The sequence below is a fragment of the Gadus chalcogrammus genome, chromosome 15, assembly GCF_026213295.1.
Source record: "Gadus chalcogrammus isolate NIFS_2021 chromosome 15, NIFS_Gcha_1.0, whole genome shotgun sequence".
NCBI classification, from domain to species: Eukaryota; Metazoa; Chordata; class Actinopteri; order Gadiformes; family Gadidae; genus Gadus; species Gadus chalcogrammus.
The window spans coordinates 14860760-14884908 of NC_079426.1; the positions used below are offsets into that span (position 1 = coordinate 14860760).

The following is a 24149-nucleotide window of genomic DNA, read 5'->3' on the forward strand; positions in this document are numbered from 1 at the left end:
ACCCCACCAGGAGGGTCTCCAACCAGAGGGCCTCCAACCAGAGAGTCTCCACCAGGAGGGACTCCAACAGGAGGGACTCCACCAGGAGGGCGAGCTGATGAGGGAGAGGACACCTGTACGATCCACACACACAAACTTTGTGCAGATGCACTTTTTTCAAAGGCGTGCGCACCCACACACACACACACACACGATTGACCACATTTACTATCAGTACTATCAGCTAAAAAAAATATATAAATATGTTCATGTACATTTTCTTAAACGTTATCCACGGATAAAACATCCAAATGACTGATTTAGACTTCAGCATATCTTTGCAGTTTTCATAAGAATGTACACAAAACAATCCGGTAACCGTGGCTACACCATGTTACGTCTCTGGCCAGCGGAACCTCTATGACATCACGAGGCCCCGCTCCTCTATATAAGTCACCGCTTCTCAGTCCCTTGTGCTTATTGTATTAACTTAATGTCACACATAATATCTCAATCATGCACCTGAACTCACACACACTCACACACATACACACACAGACCCACAGGTATGCACATGTGGGTTGATGCAGGTGCATCCCTAATCAACAGTGTGGTATCCTGTTTTAACATACGCTGTGTGTTGTGTCCTAGATGGTGAGGACACCGGGGGTCTTGGAGGCTGAGGAGGACGCGTTAGAGCTGGAGATGCCAACTGACAATGGCAACCACCACGTTGTCGTTTGTCAACGTCCCATTGACGCCGTGGTCTTGATCCTCAACCAGGATCAACCGCCAGCCACCGCCCTGCCAGGTGTCGTAGCGATCGAGGAGAAACCTTTTGTTGTTATGGGCTGTACAGAACCTGTGGCTCCCCCTAACAACCCTGAAGTCTCGGTCATACCTGACGAAGAAGGGGAGGAACCTGTACAGGAGCCCAAAAGAAAGAGCCTCGGGTGGAGATTCTTCAATTGGCTCTGTGTGGTGAAGGAGAAGGAGCCAAACAATAAGAGGAACGCCGGGACCTACCTGAAGGAGGACACGGAGGAACACCTCATCTCCAGCAGTGAGTCCTTTTGAATAACCTTGGCTAATTGTGCAATCCAAAACATTTCATGACGCCACTTAGGATGTTGTGGTATGTGGCACATGCTCTTGCATTCTTTTAAAACTTCTTACGTGTCCATTTTGTTCTGCAGAAGCTGATAAACGCCGGGAGCAGAAGGAGGCTCAGAGGCTGAAGGAGGAGCAGCGCTACGAGCAGTGGGCTGCTGAACGGGGCCTCAGCGATGCAGGAGAGGGGCCAGCAGACGGGCCTAAGAAAAGGATGACCAGATTGCAGAAGGTGTCTTTGGGGTGAGTTTCTGTTTATTTCTTAATATGAGAAGATATGAGGCTTCAGCGTTAACAGAAACCTGATTTCTTTCAACCTTGTTTCGTTTGCATTTCCAGATTGGTCGCCCTGTGCCAATAAGCCGATCCCCTCCATCCGGCCACCCCCGGTGCGGGTCACCTGTACATATATACATAGAAGCATAATAAAACTCAAAGAATACAAAAGAATACAAAAGAACACAAGACAATACAAGACCACTTTTGGTCCGAAGTCTGTGCTGCAATTTCGAGCTTAAAAAAAAATCAAAATAAAACTCAAAGACTCGAAGACAGCATAGCTCTATGGACCAATCACCCATGGCCATGGGATCCCCATCATCTCAGGGTGTTTTTCACAGGACAACAGGCCAAGAAAAGAGCATCTCAAAATGGAAGCATCAACTGTATGTTTCCACTGCCTGTCATACTGTGTATTACACTTTTGTATTTGACTGTACTATTGATATTCGATGACAACAACATCCAATAAAAAATTCTTTGAGAAAGCTTGTCATATTGTGTTTGTTTTTAGATGTATACAAATATCTAATACTTAATGGCAGACCCACTCTCTTTGACTGACACTTGTGCGAGCGTGCACAAACATACATACAACAGCAGGAAGGAATATGCTTTTTGGCCCAACTCCAGATCCCTCCTTCCAGACAGACAGACACACACACACACACAAGCTCCTGTCTCCATTTGTTTGTTTATTGTTATTATTATTATTTGTTTATTTATTGTTTATTTATGTCCACCCTCTCCTTCAAGCCACACTTAAACACCGTCAGAAAAACATCATTCTTCCAACTCCGCAACATTGCACGCCTTCGACCCACTCTTTCATCCTCAGCTGCTGAAACACTAATCAACGCCTTCATCACTTACAGACTCGACTATAGCATTCTGTATGGCCTCCCCTCCACTGTTCTTCAAAAATTGCAATATGTACTACTAAACTCTGCTGCCTGACTGCTTACTAACTCCCCCTCAAGAGAACACATTACTCCCATCCTCCTTCAACTTCATTGGCTTCCAATAAAACAACGCATTAATTTCAAGATCCTCCTCACCACCTACAAAGCGCTAAACAGCTTTGCACCCTTGTACATAACAGATCTCCTCCATCGCCACGCCCCTACTCGTCGCCTACACTCCGCTGGCGCCAACGTTCTCACCCCCATCACCAAGACCAAGTACCGCACCCTGGGGAACAGAGCCTTCGCCATCACCGCCCCTACCCTTTGGAACTCCCTCCCTCTGGCCATCCGAAACTCTGATACACTGTTCATTCAAAAGTCCACCTAATCTCTTCAGGACCACCTACAACATTTGACAAATCATCCTCCGCCATCTTCCACCCTCTCCCGCTCTCTTAATTTGTTGCCTATTGTTGTGGTGTTGTTTATATTTTCCCTTTTGTTTGAGTGTCTGTACTTTTTGTATGTATTCCTTTCTTATTTGTAAACAGTTTTGAGTAATTAGAAAAGCGCTAATAAAACGGATCAATTATTATTAATATTATTATTTTATCTTTTTTCACTTATTCAAAATGCTAATGGTTTATCTTGCTGTGGTGAGATAGCTTCACTTAGCAACATTAATACAGCCTCAGTGATCCCATGAAGACAGGGCCCCTGAGTGAAACAGAAACTGCTGGCCGTTTTCTCAAAACAGTGCATCATCCATCAGAAGACAAAGAGATCCATTATCATCATAATAATCATAATACAACAAAAAAATAAATTTGTAACTTGTGGCTTTGACAGACAAAAAAAAAATAAGGAAACAACAGAACAAACAGGACAAACAGTACACATTATTAAGTGGCCCTGTACCAGTACTTATATAGAAGTATTTAAACACAATGTAAAAAATAAATAAAACAAAGAGAGAAGTGGCCCAAGTGATCAAGGACATATACATACTGTATGCACACACACACGCACGCACGCACGCACGCACGCACGCACGCACGCACGCACGCACGCACGCACGCACGCACGCACGCACGCACGCACGCACGCACGCACGCACGCACGCACGCACACACACACACACACACACACACAAACAAACTAACCCACACAGTAGTCTATCACAGTGTTTTGTAAAATAAGGAAACAACAGAACAAACAGGACAAACAGTACACATTATTAAGTGGCCCTGTACCAGTACTTATATAGAAGTATTTAAACACAATGTAAAAAATAAATAAAACAAAGAGAGAAGTGGCCCAAGTGATCAAGGACATATACATACTGTATGCACACACACACGCACGCACGCACGCACGCACGCACGCACACACACACACACACACACACACACCACACACACACACACACACACACACACACACACACACACACACACACACACACACACACACACACACACACACACACACACACACACACACACCACACACACACACACACACACACACACACACACACACACACACACACACAAACAAACTAACCCACACAGTAGTCTATCACAGTGTTTTGTGGATGAGACACCTTCATCTTGTTAGCATATGCACACATCTCCCACTTTATTTGTGCTCTAATCTCTAAATACAAGAATACATCCACTTTACACAAATTAAACGTAACCCCTAATTAGCATTCCACAGTGCAAACATTACTCCTGGAGGCAATAATTGCCAAATAGACCCTCTGCAGTAAGCACACTAATTAGGCGCAGATTTAAACCCCTAGCATGTGTGCAAGCTAGTGTTAGGACTAGACCTGCACATTGGGGCCTTGACCTGAATTTGTAGTAAGCTTAACAAGAGGTGAGTGTAAACCTGCGCTGCAAACCGTATGAATGTCTGAATGTTAAACCCGAATGGCTCCAGTAATTTGAAGAGTGCTTGAAAGCTTTTCACTTTGAATTCAATCCAAGAGTTGGAAAGACTGGTGCTTTTCTGGGGGTCATTCCTTTGTTTCCCAGGTCCATGTTCCCCGGGTGCAAAGGGTTAGGGTCAGGTTTAGGGTTATGGTTACGGTTAGGGTTAAGGGTTAAGGTTGTATGTTCCCCGGTCACATACAAAGCGAGGACCATAGGACCCGGGGAACATAGGACCCGGGGAACATAGGTACGCGCCCCTTTTCTGTTCGGACCATGTGCTCTGTGGAGCCGGCAGTTAACCACCGCTATGAAACGATATGAAAGCAAAAAATCACAGAACTATCTACTTAACAGATGAAGGCAGGGCCTCTGCAATCATTATTTGGTTAGAACTTATGCTGCAAGAGTTCCCAATTGTTTGTGAATATTGATCAATACTAAATTAATTTAACATATTTTGTCTTCCATACAGGCTAATGCAACAGTATGCTACCCTATCCCAGTATAGTACCTCTTCTGTGTGAGTCATTAGCATTGTTGACACTCTGTGAAGGATGTTGAGGTGATTCATGTGTTGTGGTGTCAGTTACAATGTTACCTTTGCTCTCCTACAAGTGTCCCCATGCTACGGGCAAGGATCTGGATTAGAACGAATATTAGATGTGTGTTATTAGGAACAGCATTATAAAATATATTTCAAATTTTAAAGAAAAAGATTGTGCGGCTACATAGGCAAGGCAAGGCAAGGCAACTTTATTTATATAGCACTTTTCATACACAAAGCAGACTCAAAGTGCTTCACATATAAACATTGTCATACAATAAAATAAAATAACAGATAAGTAAAAGAAAACATGCAAAGAAATGGGTAAAATAGAATTAAAAAGGCATTTTAGTATTAAAATAGAAAACTCTTGGATTGAATTCAAAGTGAAAAGCTTTCAAGCACTCAGCCAAATTACTGGAGCCATTCGGGTTTAACATTCAGACATTCATACGGTTTGCAGCGCAGGTTTACACTCACCTCTTGTTAAGCTTACTACAAATTCAGGTCAAGGCCCCAATGTGCAGGTCTAGTCCTAACACTAGCTTGCACACATGCTAGGGGTTTAAATCTGCGCCTAATTAGTGTGCTTACTGCAGAGGGTCTATATGAATTTATATTTGAAAAATGCATACTAATAATAGCCAGAAATAACATGTATGCTTGTCTATAATCCAGGCTTGCTCTTTTCATATTATTTTAAAGGGGAAAGGGTTTGAATGTGTTGATCAGAAACATTTCAGTGTCACCAATATCTTGTTTTGTTGTGGCCTGTAAATGACTCATTGTTTGAAGTACACTTATGATTGATGATAACCAATATGACCAATACGTTGTGCTGTATTTCTGCATAACACACAAAATATAATACGGAAGTGTCAGACGTACACATTTGGTACCAAAGTTGAACCATTCTGCTTGCCGTCGTTTGCTTCCCGTTGCCAAGTAACGCTAACCATGACAAACTTGAGATCTATTTAATAGCTATCTGAATGTGCCCGATGTCTAAACGTGTTTGAGGATATATTTAAAGACCATTCAACATTGTGCGGGTAGTTAATATTTCGCTGCGTCAAGAAAAGTAGCTAACCCTACCTGAACAAGAGTCGTTCAAATACATGTAGAAACACCTAAAGCAAGAACGAACTATTATCAAACTGTCCACGGCACAGGACATGGACCTGGATATTAGAAAATATCTGAACAGGGCGAGGGAACAAAAAGGTATGTCAATATCATGTCAATTTAACGTTTTATAGTGTAGTTTATAACACGTTAATACTGGTTTAAAAGCTGTTTCTGAAAGCATGAGCAGACGTAGACGGCACTGTTATGTGTAGATGTTGAGGCTGTGCGGCTAGCATACCAGCTGATCACGGACGCGCTCCCCGATGGCGGAGGCGCGCGCCGGCCCTGCTGCGCCGCGGAGCTGCTCGTGCTGTGTGCAGAGGAGGCTCTACAGGTGAGCTGGCGGACTCACGGAGATAACCGTGTAAACCGTATCACCTTTGGTTTTATCATGGCGGTGAATCAGCCGAACAACTTGGTGAACTGAACTTCATGGTTAGACCATAAACGTGAACTGTATACCAATGATTAGAGAAAGAGAGTGATGGCTTTCAAGAGATAACAACCTCGATTTGGTAGGTTGTTATCCCTTGAATGAGCCTCCATATAACAAGTAACCCATTCACTGAATCACATGGAGAACCACAATTAGACTACTAGATAATTAATCAATTGATCCCAGCGACACAGTTATATCATTCATAGATGAGGTAGTGAAAAGCTGCCAGTGAAGGGATTTGAGGAATGCTGGTGTTTGAGTGTCTGTGGTCTGATGTGATATTTTAAAGGGGACATATTATACCATCAGGTGTGAGTGTGATTAGCCGCGTTCACACCAAAAGACACATTTGTAAACCGTTCGCGTTGTTGCCCAAGTTTTGTCGCACGACAAATCATTATCTGTCGCTGTGCAAGTTTTGTGCAAGTTTTGCCGTTTCGCAAATCTGCCCCTGACATCACTAGTGGGCGTGTCCACCTAAATCTGTGCTGGATAGATCAGTCTACCAGCCTACCCAGTGGACTGAAGTAAACCTTGCTCATTTATGCAGCACATATCTAGTTGGACACTGACCGAACGGCCTCTGCATGAGACTATTTTAGATTTTAGACTGCTCTTGCCACAATTCGGGCCAATTAGGGCATCTTTTCGGTTTGGAGAATCCCTCTTGCTTTTCCATCACAGGTGTGTGAATGCAACACTTAACCCTAACCCTAACCCTATTGAGGAACATATTGACTTTAGTTTTTTTCTGCCCTCTCTCTCTTTACGACTCTCAAATCGTGCTAACATCAGCTTTTAGCGATATAATTATGATCACTATTATCATTTACTGACACAATTTCTTCGACATGATATAGTTTTGAGGCACATTGAAAGAGTTATTTCCTTGTTGATTAAAAGCATAGAGAGATGAAACCACGGCAAAGTACACAAAAAAAGATACAGACACACAACATTTGTATAATGTGTTTTGCCTCATAGCAAGCTAGGTCTACAAAGAATTGAAGGTGGAGAGTTGAAATATAGATTTTGTCACATGTGCTATGGCTTTTCAGTTGGGTTGCATGGAGATAAGTGTGGCGTGTCTAAAGTCGTACTTTGAAGGGAACCCGGCGACTAATCAGTTCCTTTGTCGAGCCTACCTCTGCAAGGGCCAGCTGAGGTCTCCAGCAACCAGCGGGAACGCGGTAAAGACAGCAAATTGGTCTCAAGAGCGCACAAAACTTTTGTGTGTGTGTGTGTGTGTGTGTGTGTGTGTGTGTGTGTGTGTGTGTGTGTGTGTGTGTGTGTGTGTGTGTGTGTGTGTGTGTGTGTGTGTGTGTGTGTGTGTGTGTGTGTGTGTGTGTGTGTGTGTGTGTGTGTGTGTGTGTGTGTGTTTGTGTGTGTGTGTGTGTGTGTGCACGTGAGCGAAAGAGTGGGTACTCAGTCCATCACAACAAACAAATACACCAAAAAACGTCTGCAGAGATATATCTATTTCACACCTGTTATCTATAACTTTCAGTTATAGATAGACTAACCCAGCTTCATAAACCACCACTAGCTATTTGACATTTGCCAATAATGAATGCGTAACGGCATCCTCGTCCACCATCATTAGCTGTAGGCATAATACACTTGATCACTCATGAAATAGTAGCTTGGATGATTTACATGTTGGCCTTCATCATCATCCCAACTGTCTCCTTTAACATTTCTTTACTTTCAGGACGACTTTCAAAGTGCGCTGCTGTATTTTCAGAAGGCCATTGAGATATCAAAGAACAATCCGAGGTATGAAATCAGTCTGAAGTTTGCCCCCGCGATCCCATCCGCTTTCAGTTTGCTTTTCTTTTAATGCCGTGGAACGGGAATCATTTAAGATTATGTATATCCTCATTAATATTGTCTGGCAGTAGGCACAATCGTACCAATGCCAGCCTGTAACCAGCCAAATATGAAAGTGAAATATTCATGCTGAGGAAGCGCTGCATGGCACTCACTAGGAGCTTATGCCGGGTTGCATCCCAAGAATACTCATTATCTTCTTCTAAAAATGTGGTGCATGGCAATGACACTGGTTGAGGCGTAATTCATATTGGATCGGCCCACTCACCCCTCGAATTCCCCTGTGTTCCCCCCACACTGAATACGCCCCCTGAGTGTTAGACTGCATAAAGGAGTCTCATTGGGGTGAAAAGGGTATGGCATGTAGATGATAAACAAAGGATCGGAAGGGTTGTCTCTTTCTCTTCGGCGGCTTACACTCTTAAGAAGACGCGTCTGGAGACTTGGCTCTCCCTGTGTCGCTTATGATCTCATAAGCGCTCCATCAAGGAGCACAAATCAATGGTCCCTCCCAGTAAACACCAAAGACTTAGCCCATCCAATGGCGCCAAGCTCAGACAAATACACGGTCTCTGGTTAATGAAAGCAGCACTGTGCTGTAATCCCCCCCCCCCCCCCCATACATATTAATAGTGATGCACTATTAATATGTTCTCATTAAATGCACACTCATTAGCAAGTCATAGGTTTCCGTGGATCCATATTTTGGCGTGAATTCCCTCCCCACTCAACAGAGGGCCTTAATTGAGATGTAGTACGAGACGGAAGATATACAAACATGCCGTGTGAATTATTCATGTCTCTTTTCGTCCTCTTTCGGCTCTCGCTGTTGGGGCCCACTGGTGGCCCCTCATTGTCTTTAATTAATCCTCTGACTGATTGTTTTTGTGACCAGATACCACTTCCTGGTGTTCAACACTTCGCTGCGCTTCCTCCAGGCCATGCGTCCGCTGCTGCGGCCGGGTCTGCGGGGCCGCCTGGCGCCCTCGCTGGCGCTGTTGGTCTCGGCGCTGGAAGAGGTGGCAGAGCCTGACTACAGCTGGAGGGCCGAGCTCATGATGCAAGCACATGCATGCACGCACACACGCACGCATGCACAAGCACATGCACAGCACAGCACACGCACACACACACACACACACACACACACACACACACACACACACACACACACACACACACACACACACACACACACACACACACACACACACACACACACACACACACACACACACACACACACCGACTCTATCTCTATCCAGCTGTCATCCCCGTCTCCACCTTAAGCCAAAAGATTTAAGGGGATGACTGCATTTGAAACTGTCCCCCTCCACACTAACGAAATACAGTGCCTCAAAAACCAACACAGCACCCATCCAAACCCTGTGGCCTCAATGCTCTTTCACCCTACCCTGTCCTCTCCCTCCAACCACCCATAATGTAATTCTTCCTGAAGCATTGACATTTACATATGACCTCATGCCGCTGGGTCTCTGTCCACAGACATCTGGTGGAGTGCCTTGTGGATGCTGGGAGGAGGGAGGATGCCTGCAGATATTCCACCGTTACATCAGAATTTGTCGCGTCACACGCCCCTCATCTGTATCCAGAAGTCCTCACCCTCATGGTATCATAAAGCCTTGAACCATTTGACTGTAGTGAGTGACATTGGCGGTGTGCTAATGCTTTTCTGCTCTCCATAGGCTCGGTACCAGCTGCTGGGGGACAGTAGCCCAGATATGACCACACACGCTCCCAGTGGGGCAGTTCTTCATAAAATACTCAAGCTTAAAAAGTAAGTTATTTTTAATGCGCGTTGTTTAAAAAACAAAACAATATCTATTTAAACTAATTTCAGATGCATTTCTATTGCTTAAAAAAAGATGAAAGATGCTTTAAAATGTTTGAAGGACTGTGAGAACCTCTTACGTAGACCTCTTCCACCCAGCACTCCAAAACAAGCCGTACTTCAATCAATATCTTGTTTCCCAAAGCAGTCTTCGGGCGGGGGGGGAGAAGAGCTTGATCAGCTTTCGTTAATGTTTGCTCTTTCAGCAAGTGCTTCAACTCTTTTTGAGTGTTTTAAAATACAGTTTTGAACAGTTATACAAATAAAGTTGTCTTTCATTCCAAACGCAACGGGGTCATGGCTGATGATTGGTAGCAATTATTTTATATTTTTCAAGAGCATTTTCTCCAATGCCATCACAGTTAATTTTACCAAGTGCATTGGTATTTTCATGCTGATACTGAACCTGTTTGATCCGGCTTAATCTCAGACTCTCCACCCACCCAGACTCAGTCATGGTAGGTCCTCGATTACAGAGAGTAGTAGTACCAACACACAGCTATACACATTACCATACTGCTCGTGTGTAAGGCTCCTTACATCACTCCCTGCTTCTCTTCAAGATTCAAGATTCAAGATAATTTATTGTCATTTCAGCCATATACACAGTATACAGTGAAATGAAATAGCGTTTCCCAAGAACATAAGGTGCAACATAGAGCGACAATAATAACAAAAAATCAACAACAACAACAACAACAACATGCTACATATAACTGCAAACCAGTAAAGTGACTGTGTGGAATTTGTAGTGCGGGAATATAAATATGACTATGTGTCTGAGTAGTGCGGGAATATAAATATGAATATAATAAATATGAATATAAAGCAATAGTGCAATAGTGCATAAACCACGGGTAACAGAGATGATCAGATCTGTCCCTTGAGGAGTCGGATGGCCTGGGGGAAGAAGCTGTACTGTAGTCTTGATCCTAAATCTTATATAATTGTATCCCCACTGTAGTTTGGGGGACACCCTTCTGAAACCCACTAGCTTGACCCAGATCACTGGGTCAACGACCTATTGGCGCCTTGCCAAGCAACAAGCTGGGGGTCAGGAAGTCATTCCGTCCCGGGCGGGTTACCTGGTCGGGGGCATTAGCTTGCAGTCTTGGCAGATGGTCGGATGACCCACAATGCGATCATGTACACGATGTGTCACAGCTAATTATGGCGCAGTAGCTCTGCTATAGGCAGCAGCAGCAAAGGCAGGGTGATTCACCCGGAGCCCCCAGCTGTGTTGTCCTTATATTTATAAATTGTACCAACCCGGGTCCGTCCAAGGTTTGCTTTGTGTGTGAGTGCACACAGAGCAAGGGCGGGCAATAGGGTTGTTAGGATGGATGGGTGGATGAAGGGAGGAATGGAGAGTGGATCTATTCACGGTTCCTGATCTTCTCTAACTCGCTTTCATTTTCACACACACACACACACACACACACACACACACACACACACACACACACACACACACACACACACACACACACACACACACACACACACACACACACACACACACACACACACACACACACACACACTTTAACTTCTTCATTGTCATCAGCAGGGTGGAGGGAGGAGAGAGAGAGTCGTGTCTTCTCAGCGAGGAGGATGTTGTGGAACTCAAAGAAGTTTTCAGTCTGCTGGCTGAACACGCAGCAGGACCCCATGCCGTGATGCCGGGGGAGACTCCAACTAACACAAGCCAGACCTCTGCAGCCATCCCCCCTGCTGAAAGGTGGGTGCCGCCCCCACCCCCCGCTGCCCAGCAATCCCTGATCCATAAAAAGTAAAGGCACCATTCTATGTTGCTTCTCAAACCTCTAAATAAGTGAACCCCCATTGAGATCACAAAGATGTTATACATATTCTGTGCCAGAGCACATAACCAATAGCATGGAGACCATCCTGGTGGATGTGGGCGGGAGTAATTACCTTGACAGACAATCTGCTTCAGACAATTAGCATAACAAAACAAGTGACTCCATAAACGTGTGCTGTGGCGGAAACTTATTTTCCGTGAGAATCTCCGCTAGAGCATGCTCTTGTTCAACAGAGTATATTTCTGCAATAACCGCACTGAGTGTTTAGTGGATGTGTTTAACCTGCTTATGGTAGCATTGTCCCTCGTTGCTTCGGGGGGCATCAATACTGTTTGGCCAGCGGCGGCCTTCATTTTACAACAACAACAACTACGCAGTCCTTGAACAAGAAATGGGTACGGCCGGCATGAGGTTCAGACTGATCCGTGTTGTGACACAGGATGTGATGTCATGTGATAAGGATGGACTCCACGCTAATGCCAGCATCAGAATTATATTCCAGAGAATATTACCATGAATAATTTCTGATAATTGCCCCTAGGTCAACGATTTCATCCATAGTAAACACATATGAGTCGCACAAAAACACTTTTAAATTAGTCTTTCTGTATGCACTGCAGGCTCTGAGAGACTTGAGGATCCCATAGTCTATGGTGCATGAATAATTTCTGTGGGCCTAATTTGTATTCATGTTTACACGTCATGCATTTTAATAACGTTGTTGCCAACAAACCGCAGATACAGGGGTAGATAATGTAATAGGGTTATACTGAAGCGTAATCCAGGGTCAGATGTAGGTGAAATAATAATGTCTTCTGTGTTTGTAATGATTTAAAGTATGCATCTGTGTTTTTATGATTTCATTCATATTTTCAGTGATAATGCTTGGATGTAAGAAACATGTCAGACATGTCGGACAATAAAGCATTATCCTATTGTATCGTGACGGTGAATACTATAAATACTCTGCCGGAATCTCAGACAGTTTGAATCTGTGCTCTGCAGAGTTGTGTTGCTGCTGGAGCTGGCTGTGCTTGGCCTGCAGAGGAAGCAACGGGAGGTGGTCGCCAGCTGCTTAAAGGAGCTGAGATCAGCCAAAGAAACAGTGAGATATCCAGGAATAAAATATGCTCACCAGCACCGTGCGTCTCCGCACGCCGATTGGCATGGCCCCGTGCGATAAGGAATTACATGCATCTGATCTGAAGAGCTTTTGCTCAGTGGGGCACATGCTGGGAAACTGCCGGGCGCATATTTGTTGAAGATAATGCATTAGCCGAATTAATTAAGGGATTCGTCTATGAATTAAGGGATTCGTCTATGATATGCCCGCAGTGATGAGCTCCTTTAGAATTTCACAGCTATACTTAAGATAAAAAGCATCCATGACTTACCTGAAAATCATTCTAAACTCTTTTGGTAATGAATCATCAATGCCCGTGTGTTACCTTGATGCATGTACCATGACCCATGGCAGAGATCATGTCTGTGCTTCTCTACACTAGACGGCCAGCCAACATGTCATGCTGGAGTGCTTCCAGTGTGAACTCAACGTCCTGAGGAAGCAAGAGAAGATGAGCGTCTATTCCAAAGCCGGCATCGAGGTGCTTTATCACACACCACCAGCATCTCATCCATGACCCCCATTATGTTACACTGTCCCTGTCTCTAACCACACCCCACCCCAATCTACGTTCAGCTTCCTGTCACGGTTTTTCTGTGGGATAGCTTATCTGGTTCCCCCCGGTCTTTGTCCTGACAGGCGCGGCTGAAGGAGATAGGGAAGCTGGATCGGTTGCTGAGGCGCGTGGCGGCGGCGGCGGGCGAGGCAGACCCCAGAGCGGTGCAGGCGGTGTGTGCCACCCAGTGGAGCGTCTGCCTGCCCCTGCTGCAGCGCAACCTCAGGAAACGCGTCCGGACGGAGCTGCAGAGGGTGGCCCAGGCCCTGGAGGACATCAACAGGTGCCCCGTATGCCCCGCAGGGTTTTTAGTTTGTGGTGTGAAAAAGCAGGAGCAGGAAGTTTGTTTAAAAAGAGAAAGTATGGAGAATTTAAAGGTGACATCTTATACCACCAGGTGTGATTGTGTTTAGCCTCTAGATACCGTTTTGAAAATAGGCCTCTTCTGATATCACGAGTGGGCGTGTCCACCTAGATGTATGACGGATAGACGAGCAACGCTTGATACACTTCGATGGGTAGACTGGTAGACTGATCTATTCAGCACACATATAGGTGGACCTGCCCACCGTGATATAAGAAGAGGCTGATTTTCAAAAGGGCTCGTAACGGCTAATCACAGTCACACCTGGTGTTATAATACGTCACCTTTGATGCACAACAGTATGCATAATTTTAGGTCAGGAAGGTTAATGGGGAAACAGATGACTAGCCACTTAAATAAGAGGTAGCGGGTACATGCGATCGCTGCGTCACCGTCACAGCAAATAGCAGCTCTTTGCCGGTGTCTCCACACTTGTCATTTTAACTGCTCTGCTAATGAGGAGATTGGTATCAGCTGGCCCAAGAGGCTCTGCGTGTGTAATTGGACCAGCTGTGCATGATTATGGTTTGGCACTCTGGCACTCCTGTGTAGACCCTATTAGGATCTCACTGATCTGCCTGACGATGATATCAGTACAGAACTGAAAGTATTTGTCGGTTGTGTTGAATGCTGTCCCTTACAAATGACACGTCTTCATCCTCTCCTTTTCAAAATGTTGGTCAGTTCAAGTGACAAAACTGCTTTGCGACGGTTATTATTAAATATCTCAGTCTTAGTTTTGTTCATTGTTATTCAGTTGAACATTTCACATTTCAACATTTCAACATTTCCAAAGTGGACCCCCCAATTTGAGGGTTCATTGTTTTTTGTGGCCGTCGCATCAAAAGCTTTGTGTGTGTGTGGTGGGGGGGGATCAAAAATAACATAAACTTGTTGCCCACAGAGGAGGCTTTTGTCAGACTTTGTCTTAAAATTGCCATTGAATTTTTTTTATAACAAGCAGTCTTGATCATCACAGCAACAGCAGGCAATCTGCAGCCAGATGGTAATCTCTGACTCGATAGTCCATCATTCAACAGAAATTACTATCATCACACCAAAGATCCCTAGAGTTGTTCTAAATGGTTGCTTCTAAAACTCATTACAGCTTTTTGGATGAAATAATTCCTCACTGTATTTATTATTTATCTTCCAGCGATTGGCCTGATTTAAGTTTTTTCAATGTTGATGTGCTTGAGGGTGTTCTCAAGCCTCCACTCACTTCTTCTAACAAGCACCTGTAGCAATTACCTGAATTCTCATTAACTTGAACACATTAGCCTCAACCGACACGAGAAAAGGAAATGAGCAACATTCCCTCAATTCTTCAACACACTTTCCTGTCTTTCTTCATTTTCCTGTCCTTAGAAAAGCCCATCAAATATATTTAAACAAAAAAGGAAAGACAGTGAATTAAATTCTTCCATTAAGGAAAAACCATGTAAACGCTCTGTTCACTACAGAGTTTGCCACATTTATCTCAAACTCTGAAATCTCCAGTTATTTTGCCACTTGGGTAAAGTTTGTTTGACCAACATACAAATGCAATGTTTTCTACATTTTACCTGTTGAATCCCAACTACTTACAACATGGAATACAATTCTATTGTATTGATTTACAATTTGGTAAACTGCCTATTGCTCACTATGATTGCCTGGGAACAGTTATCTTTAACGGTGTTGAGTGTTGGTCATATAACTCGGGCTACTACTCAACGTCATCACTGTTCCATCTTAACTGAGCGTTTTTCAGACAACCAGAGACCCAGACCAGGGGGTGGGGGGTGGATATCGCTGTTTAGGCACCCCCCTTGTAACCCGATGAACCATATTACCTGCCTCCCTGCCCCAGCATGCTGCTGGAGACCCGCTGTGAGGTCCACCAGGAGCTAGCCCTCCTGGAGGAGGAGGAGGGCCGTCTGGAGGCCTCCCTGGGGCACCTGGAGAGAGCCGTGCTGCTGGCAGACGGACCGCGCAGAGAGCGCCTGTTGACCACGGTCCACCGGCTGCGCCTCAGAGCCACCCTGTACAGCGCCCCCAGCAGGCCGGAGGACAGGGCCGCCATGCTGCTCCAACAGGTTCCTTTGTCCAGTTTTATTCTTTCCAATGATTAACCAAGATGACTTTCTTGCTTTGGTACTTTTCCCGTGTGTGGTACCTGGATGTTGGATCCATGGCTCTACCCCGCGCCAAACCAGCTGGGCTGGGTTGCACCAACTGGGTGTAAGCCTGGTCTTAACTACGCCTGGTCGTAACTTGGTGTTCCAAGTCCGACCGTTGGGGCACACCGTTACGCCGGTTGCACCAACTGGGCTTAGCGTTCTTTTCACTAAGACCAGGCGTAAATCCTACGCCTGGTCCGGGGCAAGTGTAGAGTTGAAATTCAAGGTTGTTTCTAAAGCAATTACATCCAATCCAATGCAGCGCTACCACCATCCTTGCAACTGCTCATTGTGCTTCGCTTCTATGCAAGCGGGGCATTTCAAAACACAGCCGGCGATATGATCAGTGTTCACAGATCGACCGCCTGTAGGGTTATCCGGAGGGTTTCACTGCCTTCATGGGGAGATGCGGATGCACCCAGAACGGGTCTGCACAGAAATAGCTGCGTGCACCGTTCTTCACAACATCTCCAAGAGAATCCCTCTCCCCAGACACCATCAGCCACCACTGCGGTCAAGCCAGCCGACTCATCAAGATCGGCGGTCAAGCCAGCCGACTCAGTTTTTTGCCGTACCTGTATATACTAGCCATTACGGTAATAGCGTCTCAGAACTAGTTTCAAATAAAAGCATTCGTCGGGTACATACAAAAAGACAGTCAATAAAAGCAAATACTATCAAAGGAAGTGTACGGCCTTTGTGGTATTTACTTTCAAAGTAAAAGCCAACCAAAATATCCAATATGAGACATATTACATATGATTTTGGATTCAATTTAAAATAAAATGCCCTGTTATTTCAGGCTCATTTGACTTGATGGTTATAGTTCAAGACCCCATAGGGTCACCCAAGAAGTTTCAGAACATTCTGATGTGGAGTTTCAAAATAAAAGCCCACCAAAGTTTCCAATATGAGACATATTACATGTGATTTTGGATTCAATTTAAAAGAAAATGCCCTGTTATTTCAGGCTCATTTCTCTTCAGGGTTATAGTTCACGACCCCACATCAGAATGTTCTGAAACCTTTTGCTTGACCCCATGGGGTCGTGAACTATAACCATGAAGAGAATTGAGCCTGGAATAACAGGGCATTTTCTTTTAAATCGTATCCAAAATCATATGTAATATGTCTCATATTGGAATGTTTGGTGGGCTTTTATTTTGAAAGCAAATACCACAACGGCCGTACACTTCCTTTGATGTACCCGACGAATGCTTTTATTTGAAACTAGTTCTGAGACGCTATTACCGTAATGGCTAGTATATACAGGTACGGCAAAAAACTGAGTCGGCTGGCTTGACCGCCGATCTTGATGAGTCGGCTGGCTTGACCGCAGTCATCCACCGGCAGTCCCCGAGGAAGACGTGCGTCCAGCCAGAGCAATTGAAGATATCGCTGGCCGATTAGTCCGTTCTCAACTTATTATCAGTTGTGAATATTGTTTTAATTATGTTTAGATGTTTTATATGGGCCGACACATTAAACAGATCTCTCCTATAGTCAAAAAAAAACTCAATTAGCTCCTTGTCATTTGATGATGTACAATGCATAGCTTCGGTCAAAAAGAACCATTCCCGTCTAAATGCCTGCTCGTTGTAAACCAGACATTACAAATACATATTTTAATTACATTAGTTTGCAGTGTTTTATTGTTAGGCATTAACACAATTGATGAATGACAATGAATGAAAGAATGAATTATTTATTTCGGTGTCCAACAGCATGTCAAGTAAAATAGTAAATAGCTGTCGGCACGGAGTATCCTAGTAACGCGGTGATATGCGCATTCCATGGAACATTCACATGGCCGTGCATGGCTAAGACCGGGCGTAGTTAAGACCAGGCAAAAGTCCCGTTGGTGCAACCGGCGTTAGTTCCATTTTAACGCCAGGTCTTAACTAAGACCTACTTAGCAGTTACGACCCGGCTTAGTTAAGTCCAGTTGGTGCAACCGGCCCCTGGAGTATAACTAACCAGTCTTCGGAAAACCAATCAGAATCTGACTGAACAGAATTGACTGACTAACTTCTTCATTCTGTCTAGGTGGAGCACTTTCTTGGAAGTGACAGTGCCTTTTCCACCGTGTTAATGTTTGCTATGATGTTCCGTGTCAGCAGCCAATCTACTGGAAATGCGCCCATCTCACGTTTCATGGACATGGCATTGCCTTTAGGCCGTGCTTAATACATTAGTTCCATGGAGATATCCAGACAAATCCTCCATAATCTGTGTATTATGTCTGCATGTAACAAGATCAAGAAAATGGGTCTCTGGGCTTAGTCCTTGGTCATTATGTGTCTGAATATATCATCACTAATCTCTGGTGAAAAAAGCATGATTACAAATGCTTGACTGGGCCATTAACAAACCGTGGCTGCTTGTCTTTGAGATGTGGCGTTGGGGAAGCAGGGGTCAAAGGTTGAACCATCTAAGAGTGGTTCATGCTGTACTAGAAGAATAGAATAATATCTCTCTCTTGCTCTTTCCCCCCTCTTTTTGCAGGCAAAGGACAAGGCCCCAAAAGACAGCATTGATATTCGTTCCACGCTGGTCCAAGCTGGTCTCCTCCTGGCCCCTGATGCTTTCCAGATAGTGCTGGATGCGGACTGCACGCCTGAAAGTACGACTTCCACTCTACTTCCAATTCTTCCTGACCAAACACCTCCCAGACACGTTGTTTTGTTCTTAACAAATAGACCTCGATGTCCCTGGGTCACGGGGAAGTCTGGATTGAAATGGAAGGGACGTGGGTCTCAAATATATTTTAATGGTTAACATAAGACACTTAGGCTTGGGGTGCAGGCCAGGGTGTATATTTTAATAACAACATCAACAGTAGAGGATAGGGGAGCCTTCTGGCGACGAGGGTTGGGTTTGGGGGGGGGGGGGGGGGGGGGTAGTTGTTTTTTTTGGTAGTGGATCCTGTCTTTGAGGTGCGTGTGCCCCTCCAGTGCTCTCTGCTGCTCCGGATTAAAAGAGCGTTCAGCGCTTGCGGCCCGCGGACGCATGCGCCTGCTTAGGCAGGACGAGGGGTCCATGAGGACAATGCCATAACTCACCAGGGACCTGGCCGAAAAAATCCATTTAGGTTCCTTCGCGGCAGGCGCAAAACACATGCATGCCCGGAGTGAATGCATAATAATAATAATAATATATTTAATTGTAGAGCATTCAGAAATCTCAAAGTGCTACAGAGTTAAGCATTTCCTGACCCTAATGGATACCGCCTTCCAGGGTTCCTGTGCACATGAGTGGACATTCCTACCATGTTGCATACATTATAGAGGCGTACTCTCAATTGGTTCGGGAACATTACTAAACTGACTGCTTTTAATCGTGAAAGTTAATGTGGGTTTTTTTATGGGGATGGAGTATATTGTGTGAATATTATTATCTGTGGTTGATCTTGTCATTTGTTTAGGCAGTGATGGGACTGTACCTGCACTTCAGCTGTCTGCCAAGGCCAAGCATCACTCTAGGTCGGTCCAGGGGGTGAAGGGACATCTGGAGGGACTGGCAGATGACAACAACGCCACAGAGAGGTGCGCATGGAGGGTCCGGTTGTCCTATTTTTTTCTATTATAACTTCTGGTGGTTCTGAGATTGCACGGAGTCTGGGCCGGAAACCATAAAATGAATGGGGCAGAGGTACGCCTTGTTTCATTAGAGATATAAAGTTTAAGTTTATTTTGAAAGGGGCCAGTCTGCACGGTGTTGATTTAAAAACTTTATAGGGCTTCTTTAACATTCACTACTGTTGGCCGAGTTGCATGATTGGTCTGAAAAAATATGCAGCGAAAGTGGTGTGAAACGTCCCGTGCTCCCAGCTCGTCGGCCATCAGTCTTTAGATGCTCTTATCTGAAATCGGAATAATAAATCGATATTACTGATCAGCTAAGTGCTTCAGGTCTTGTCTATGAGCCTTAGACGCTGCTGTGTTCTATCCACGCCTTTCAGTTTCCTCTCAAGGTCTCTCAATCCTCCCTCTCAGCTTCTCCCTGGTCCACGAAGGATCACCCAGCTGTGTGTATTATGAGCTGCTTATACACTGACATCATGAGTGAGGCACTAATCAGTGTTTGTAGAGGCAACAGTACTTCTTCTTCCGTCTATCTCACTCTTATTTGTCTGTAATCCACGCCGGAGCTCCATCCGAAAATGATTAACTCCAGGATACATAAATAAAACAGAGAGGTGAGGGATAGGCCGCATTCATGATAGGGAGGGAAAACATCGCTTTTACTGCTGAAAGGCCTTCCCCAAAGGTACCATTAATTATTGATGTCCACCCAAACAAAATAACATTTGCAGTGTGTCTTCAACTGTATGCTTTACTACACAGCTTTCACCGCTAAGGAAAGCCACAATCTTGGAGGGCATTTTGTTATTTTCAAGCGGGAGAGGTTCATGTACTTCAGGGAGTCAAAGCCAAAGTTCCTTTCACCCAATTCCTTCTCAACCATGGCTGAGATAACCCCCACTACGAGTCTCATTGTGGAAATACCAGAGACGAGAGTCCGACGTGTTATGCGCCATAACACCAACAGCAGAACGGTTATCCAAATAACAAAGAAGTGTACAACATTTGCGTTACAGTGTGTGTAATCACACACACACACAAGCATGAGGCACTCGCACGATCGTAGCTCATTGTCTCATTGGCGGGCCAAATTCTCTGGTTGGCAAGGCAGAGAAAGGGGAGGTAGCTTGGGCCCTTATAACAACATATAGGGCCACATTCCAAATCAGCGCGCCTGAGCTTCCATTTTTTTGCAGTATACCTACTAGTGCTCGTTTTACACCGAACGCAAGTTATAGCCAGGGGGGACGATAGGCAGGCTAGGGGAACTCGTATTAATGTTAGAAAACCTCATAAAGTGAGATTTTCATGCCATGGGACCTTTAAATCTCTCAAAGCGGTCCTTGTTTTTTGAGGCTCAACAGGTATTGAAGAGAGTAGGGAGAGGTGCGATACAGAGTGTCTGGCTGGATTGAAATCGCAAATCTTGCATATTGTACCTTGCATCCTATTATTATCATCTTCATTAGCATTGTTAGCAAAAGTAGTTCATATTTCGTACTCTGTATTTCCAGGGTGAATGTGTGGGCAGTGCTGGTGAAGGCTGCCAGGGGACATGAGGTGTGGGACGTATGCAGAGCTGCTTGCCGCTTCTGTCTGCTCTACGACGACGGCAGATGGACTGAGAGTAGGTCTTGGAAGTCATGGGAAAGGGATCCTGAGGGCTTTCTAATTAGCTCTCCGGTGTGGCCAGCATGGCAAAAGACCATTTTCTTTCCTGTCAAGAAACAGACCACACTCAAACTGATAATCCTAACTTTGGATATTAACCGTTTTAATGTGGAGATAATGGTTTGTGTGCTTGGCCGAATGCTTATTACATGTGTTATAGAATGTTGCCTTGAGAAAGTGTTAATAAACTGCATTTATTCATATTATTTTATTATTATCATTCTTTTTTAATCGCCTAGTTTCTCCTCATACATACAAAGTGTTCAGAGTGAATAGACGGATTATGACAGATATAACTGCTATTACTGCTACCAGTGAACGTCACAAAAGGTTTTTTGAATGAGTTGAATAGAATAACCCTCCCTGCATCACTCCCACTCCCTCAAAGGAAATGACGTAGTGTATTCTGACAGTTTCCCTTCTAGCTGTCTTGTAACACAATGAACCTCAAATTCATGGTTCATTGTCTAAATCGGTTTGATTTGCTGTAATGTCCTGTGCAGGTAAATTGCTTCACCAATTGGCTTTAGGGTTGTTGCATTTCCCACTGTGGTACACCCCATGATAACGATGATAATGAGTTGTTTTCTAATTATGCGTAATTTGTCATTGATATAAGATAAGTTGGAACCCTGTGGAAAATGAAAGGGACGTTGACTTCTGTCATCGCTGTAAAATGGGTGATGTTCTCTGTTCCAGAGGGTCAGAGTCCAGAGCAAGGTTCTGTCCAGATCAACGCCTCCTCCAGGGATGTGCTTCTTCTCCTGGCCGAAATCTGTTTCATCAATGCTGAGGTGTGTGCTCTTCATCGTTAGGCCTTCACCCCATACGCACAAAACAAACACGGACGCACACGCGCGCGCACACACATACTCAAAATACAAACCACACAGCGGAAAACATGCTTCATTTGAAGTGGTCTGTGGACTCATCCTAGGTGAAGCTAATCACAAGCTATTAACTGAAGATGGACGTTGAATCAGCAGTGAACAGAGAAACGTACTGTGCTTGATATTCTCAGATATTCTGATATATTCTCATATTTTTCTGGGATTCGTGACGCTGTATAGATCATGGTTTCATCTATAAGTTGTTTACTTTTATGCAAAACCTTCTTGAACTGTTTCGAGGAAAGCTTGTTAAAAGTTAATGGAGATTTTATATGAGAATTTTTTCAACGTATACTATTTTTTGAACCAGGTAGACTACTCTTATTGAGATAGGAGTTAAAACAATTACAAAGCTCTCTGCCCTCAGCATCAGAAGATGAGCTTTTTGGGATTTTCTTAACGAGCGGCCATGGGAGAGGAAGCTGATTGGGTGGAGTCCTGGGCTTGTTTGCTGCGCTGTGTAATCCACCTCCCATCAAGCTTTTATTACCCCCCCCCCCCCCCCCCAGACCGAAGAAGATTAGCTCGAAAGCACTTTGAAGAAAAGCGGTGAACGACAGATCCTCACCGCGTGACCTTGCAGGAGCCGTGGAGGCGCCTCTGTCTCCAGTGTGTTACTTCCTTTGTTCTGTGACAGTCGGCTTCCCTTCACTTTGAACACAAGTCAAGGGAATCAAAAGGGATGCACGAAATTGTTGAAGAAAATAATGCAAAAATGTTATTTCAGAATTCAATGAAAAAGCAAAATCCATGGCCAATGTTTCCTCAACAACCTTTGATGTGCCCCAGCTAAACTAATTTAAACTACTAATACCCCCTTTGTTTTGATAACTTCCTCTGAAGGTTAAATGCCTTCTTTATGTGATGGAGGGATTTCCCTTTCCCTCATAGGCCACTGTCCAGAAGCTGCAATCGGAGGGGGTGGAGCTTAACAGTCCTGCTGTCCTGCCCCAGGACAGAGGAGGCCCCGCCTCTGAGGACCAGTGGGGGGTCTACAGGTAGCCACAAAGACAGACAGACTGACTGACTGACTGACTGACAGACTGACTCACTTTGGGGCACCCAGCAGTGCCTCTTATGTCGAAGCCCAGAGAGAAGCAGAGCAGCGTGTTGTGCCGTCTTTCTGTTGCGACTATACAATATCTAAACCTAAACCTCCAACGATGTTGGACGCAATGCGAACCGAGCATATGGGTTGCTGGGTTCCCATCGTGTTCCAATTGCAAAATTGCTGCCCCCCAGCTGTTAAAAAGTGTTATGTAACCCCTTAAAGTGTCTCTGAGCATCTTTCTAAGTATGTCGTTAGATAATTTAAACTAAATGTATCCACTCAATTCTCTCTCTCTTTCTCTTTTTCTTTATTTTTCTCTATCTCTCGCTCTCACTCTCTCTTTCTCCTTCTCTTTCGCTCTCATTCCCTCTCTCTCTTTCTCCTCTCTCCTCTCTTACCTCCCTCTTAGGGACTGGATCCAGTCTCTGTCGGCCTATGCCACCGCTGGCTTCCTGCGGGGAGCGGAGTTGGGGGAGGAGCTTGGCGAGTGGTGGATGGTGGACAATGCCGCCGTGTACCTTTGGAACTACAGCCGCCCCCTGCTGGCGGCCTGCGAGTATCGCACCCTCCTGCCCACCTTCCAAACGCTAGTAGACACGCTTAGACGAACTGGACACTATGGGTAGGTTCTGGGGAGAGTTGGGAAAGAGCAAGTGACAAAGTCTTGCAATACATTGTAATATTTATAATTGTAATAAATTAATGATTTGCATCTAATTAATATAATATATATCTCGCTTTTATTTTAGTTTATATATAAGAAGTTCTGAAGAAAAATTCCCTTTCGTCAGTTTACTGCAAAACAAACCTTGCTTTTAAACTCAGGATACTGGGTCATTAAGTCCCCAGCAGATACATGGATCATCAAACAAATTAAAGGATTGGTATTCATGTTTTTAACAACATTTGACTTTAA

At 44.6% G+C, this 24149-nt stretch overlaps 1 protein-coding gene across 1 annotated transcript in view; it reads left to right on the forward strand.

Moving 5' to 3' along the window:
* The first annotated feature begins 5724 nt into the window (after positions 1-5724).
* The window catches only part of LOC130405021 (cilia- and flagella-associated protein 46), a 40601-nt gene continuing 22176 nt past the window's right edge, over positions 5725-24149 (forward strand). Inside the window, exons 1-18 of the mRNA XM_056609978.1 lie at positions 5725-5981; positions 6098-6219; positions 7383-7514; positions 8036-8100; positions 9050-9214; positions 9661-9784; positions 9861-9952; positions 11574-11747; positions 12838-12937; positions 13338-13436; positions 13595-13794; positions 15728-15953; positions 18543-18660; positions 19462-19582; positions 21136-21248; positions 21992-22086; positions 23074-23180; positions 23643-23855. Coding sequence (XP_056465953.1) covers positions 5933-5981; positions 6098-6219; positions 7383-7514; positions 8036-8100; positions 9050-9214; positions 9661-9784; positions 9861-9952; positions 11574-11747; positions 12838-12937; positions 13338-13436; positions 13595-13794; positions 15728-15953; positions 18543-18660; positions 19462-19582; positions 21136-21248; positions 21992-22086; positions 23074-23180; positions 23643-23855 — 2315 coding nt within the window. The 5' untranslated portion in view covers positions 5725-5932. The remainder of the gene's footprint in view (positions 5982-6097; positions 6220-7382; positions 7515-8035; positions 8101-9049; positions 9215-9660; positions 9785-9860; positions 9953-11573; positions 11748-12837; positions 12938-13337; positions 13437-13594; positions 13795-15727; positions 15954-18542; positions 18661-19461; positions 19583-21135; positions 21249-21991; positions 22087-23073; positions 23181-23642; positions 23856-24149) is intronic.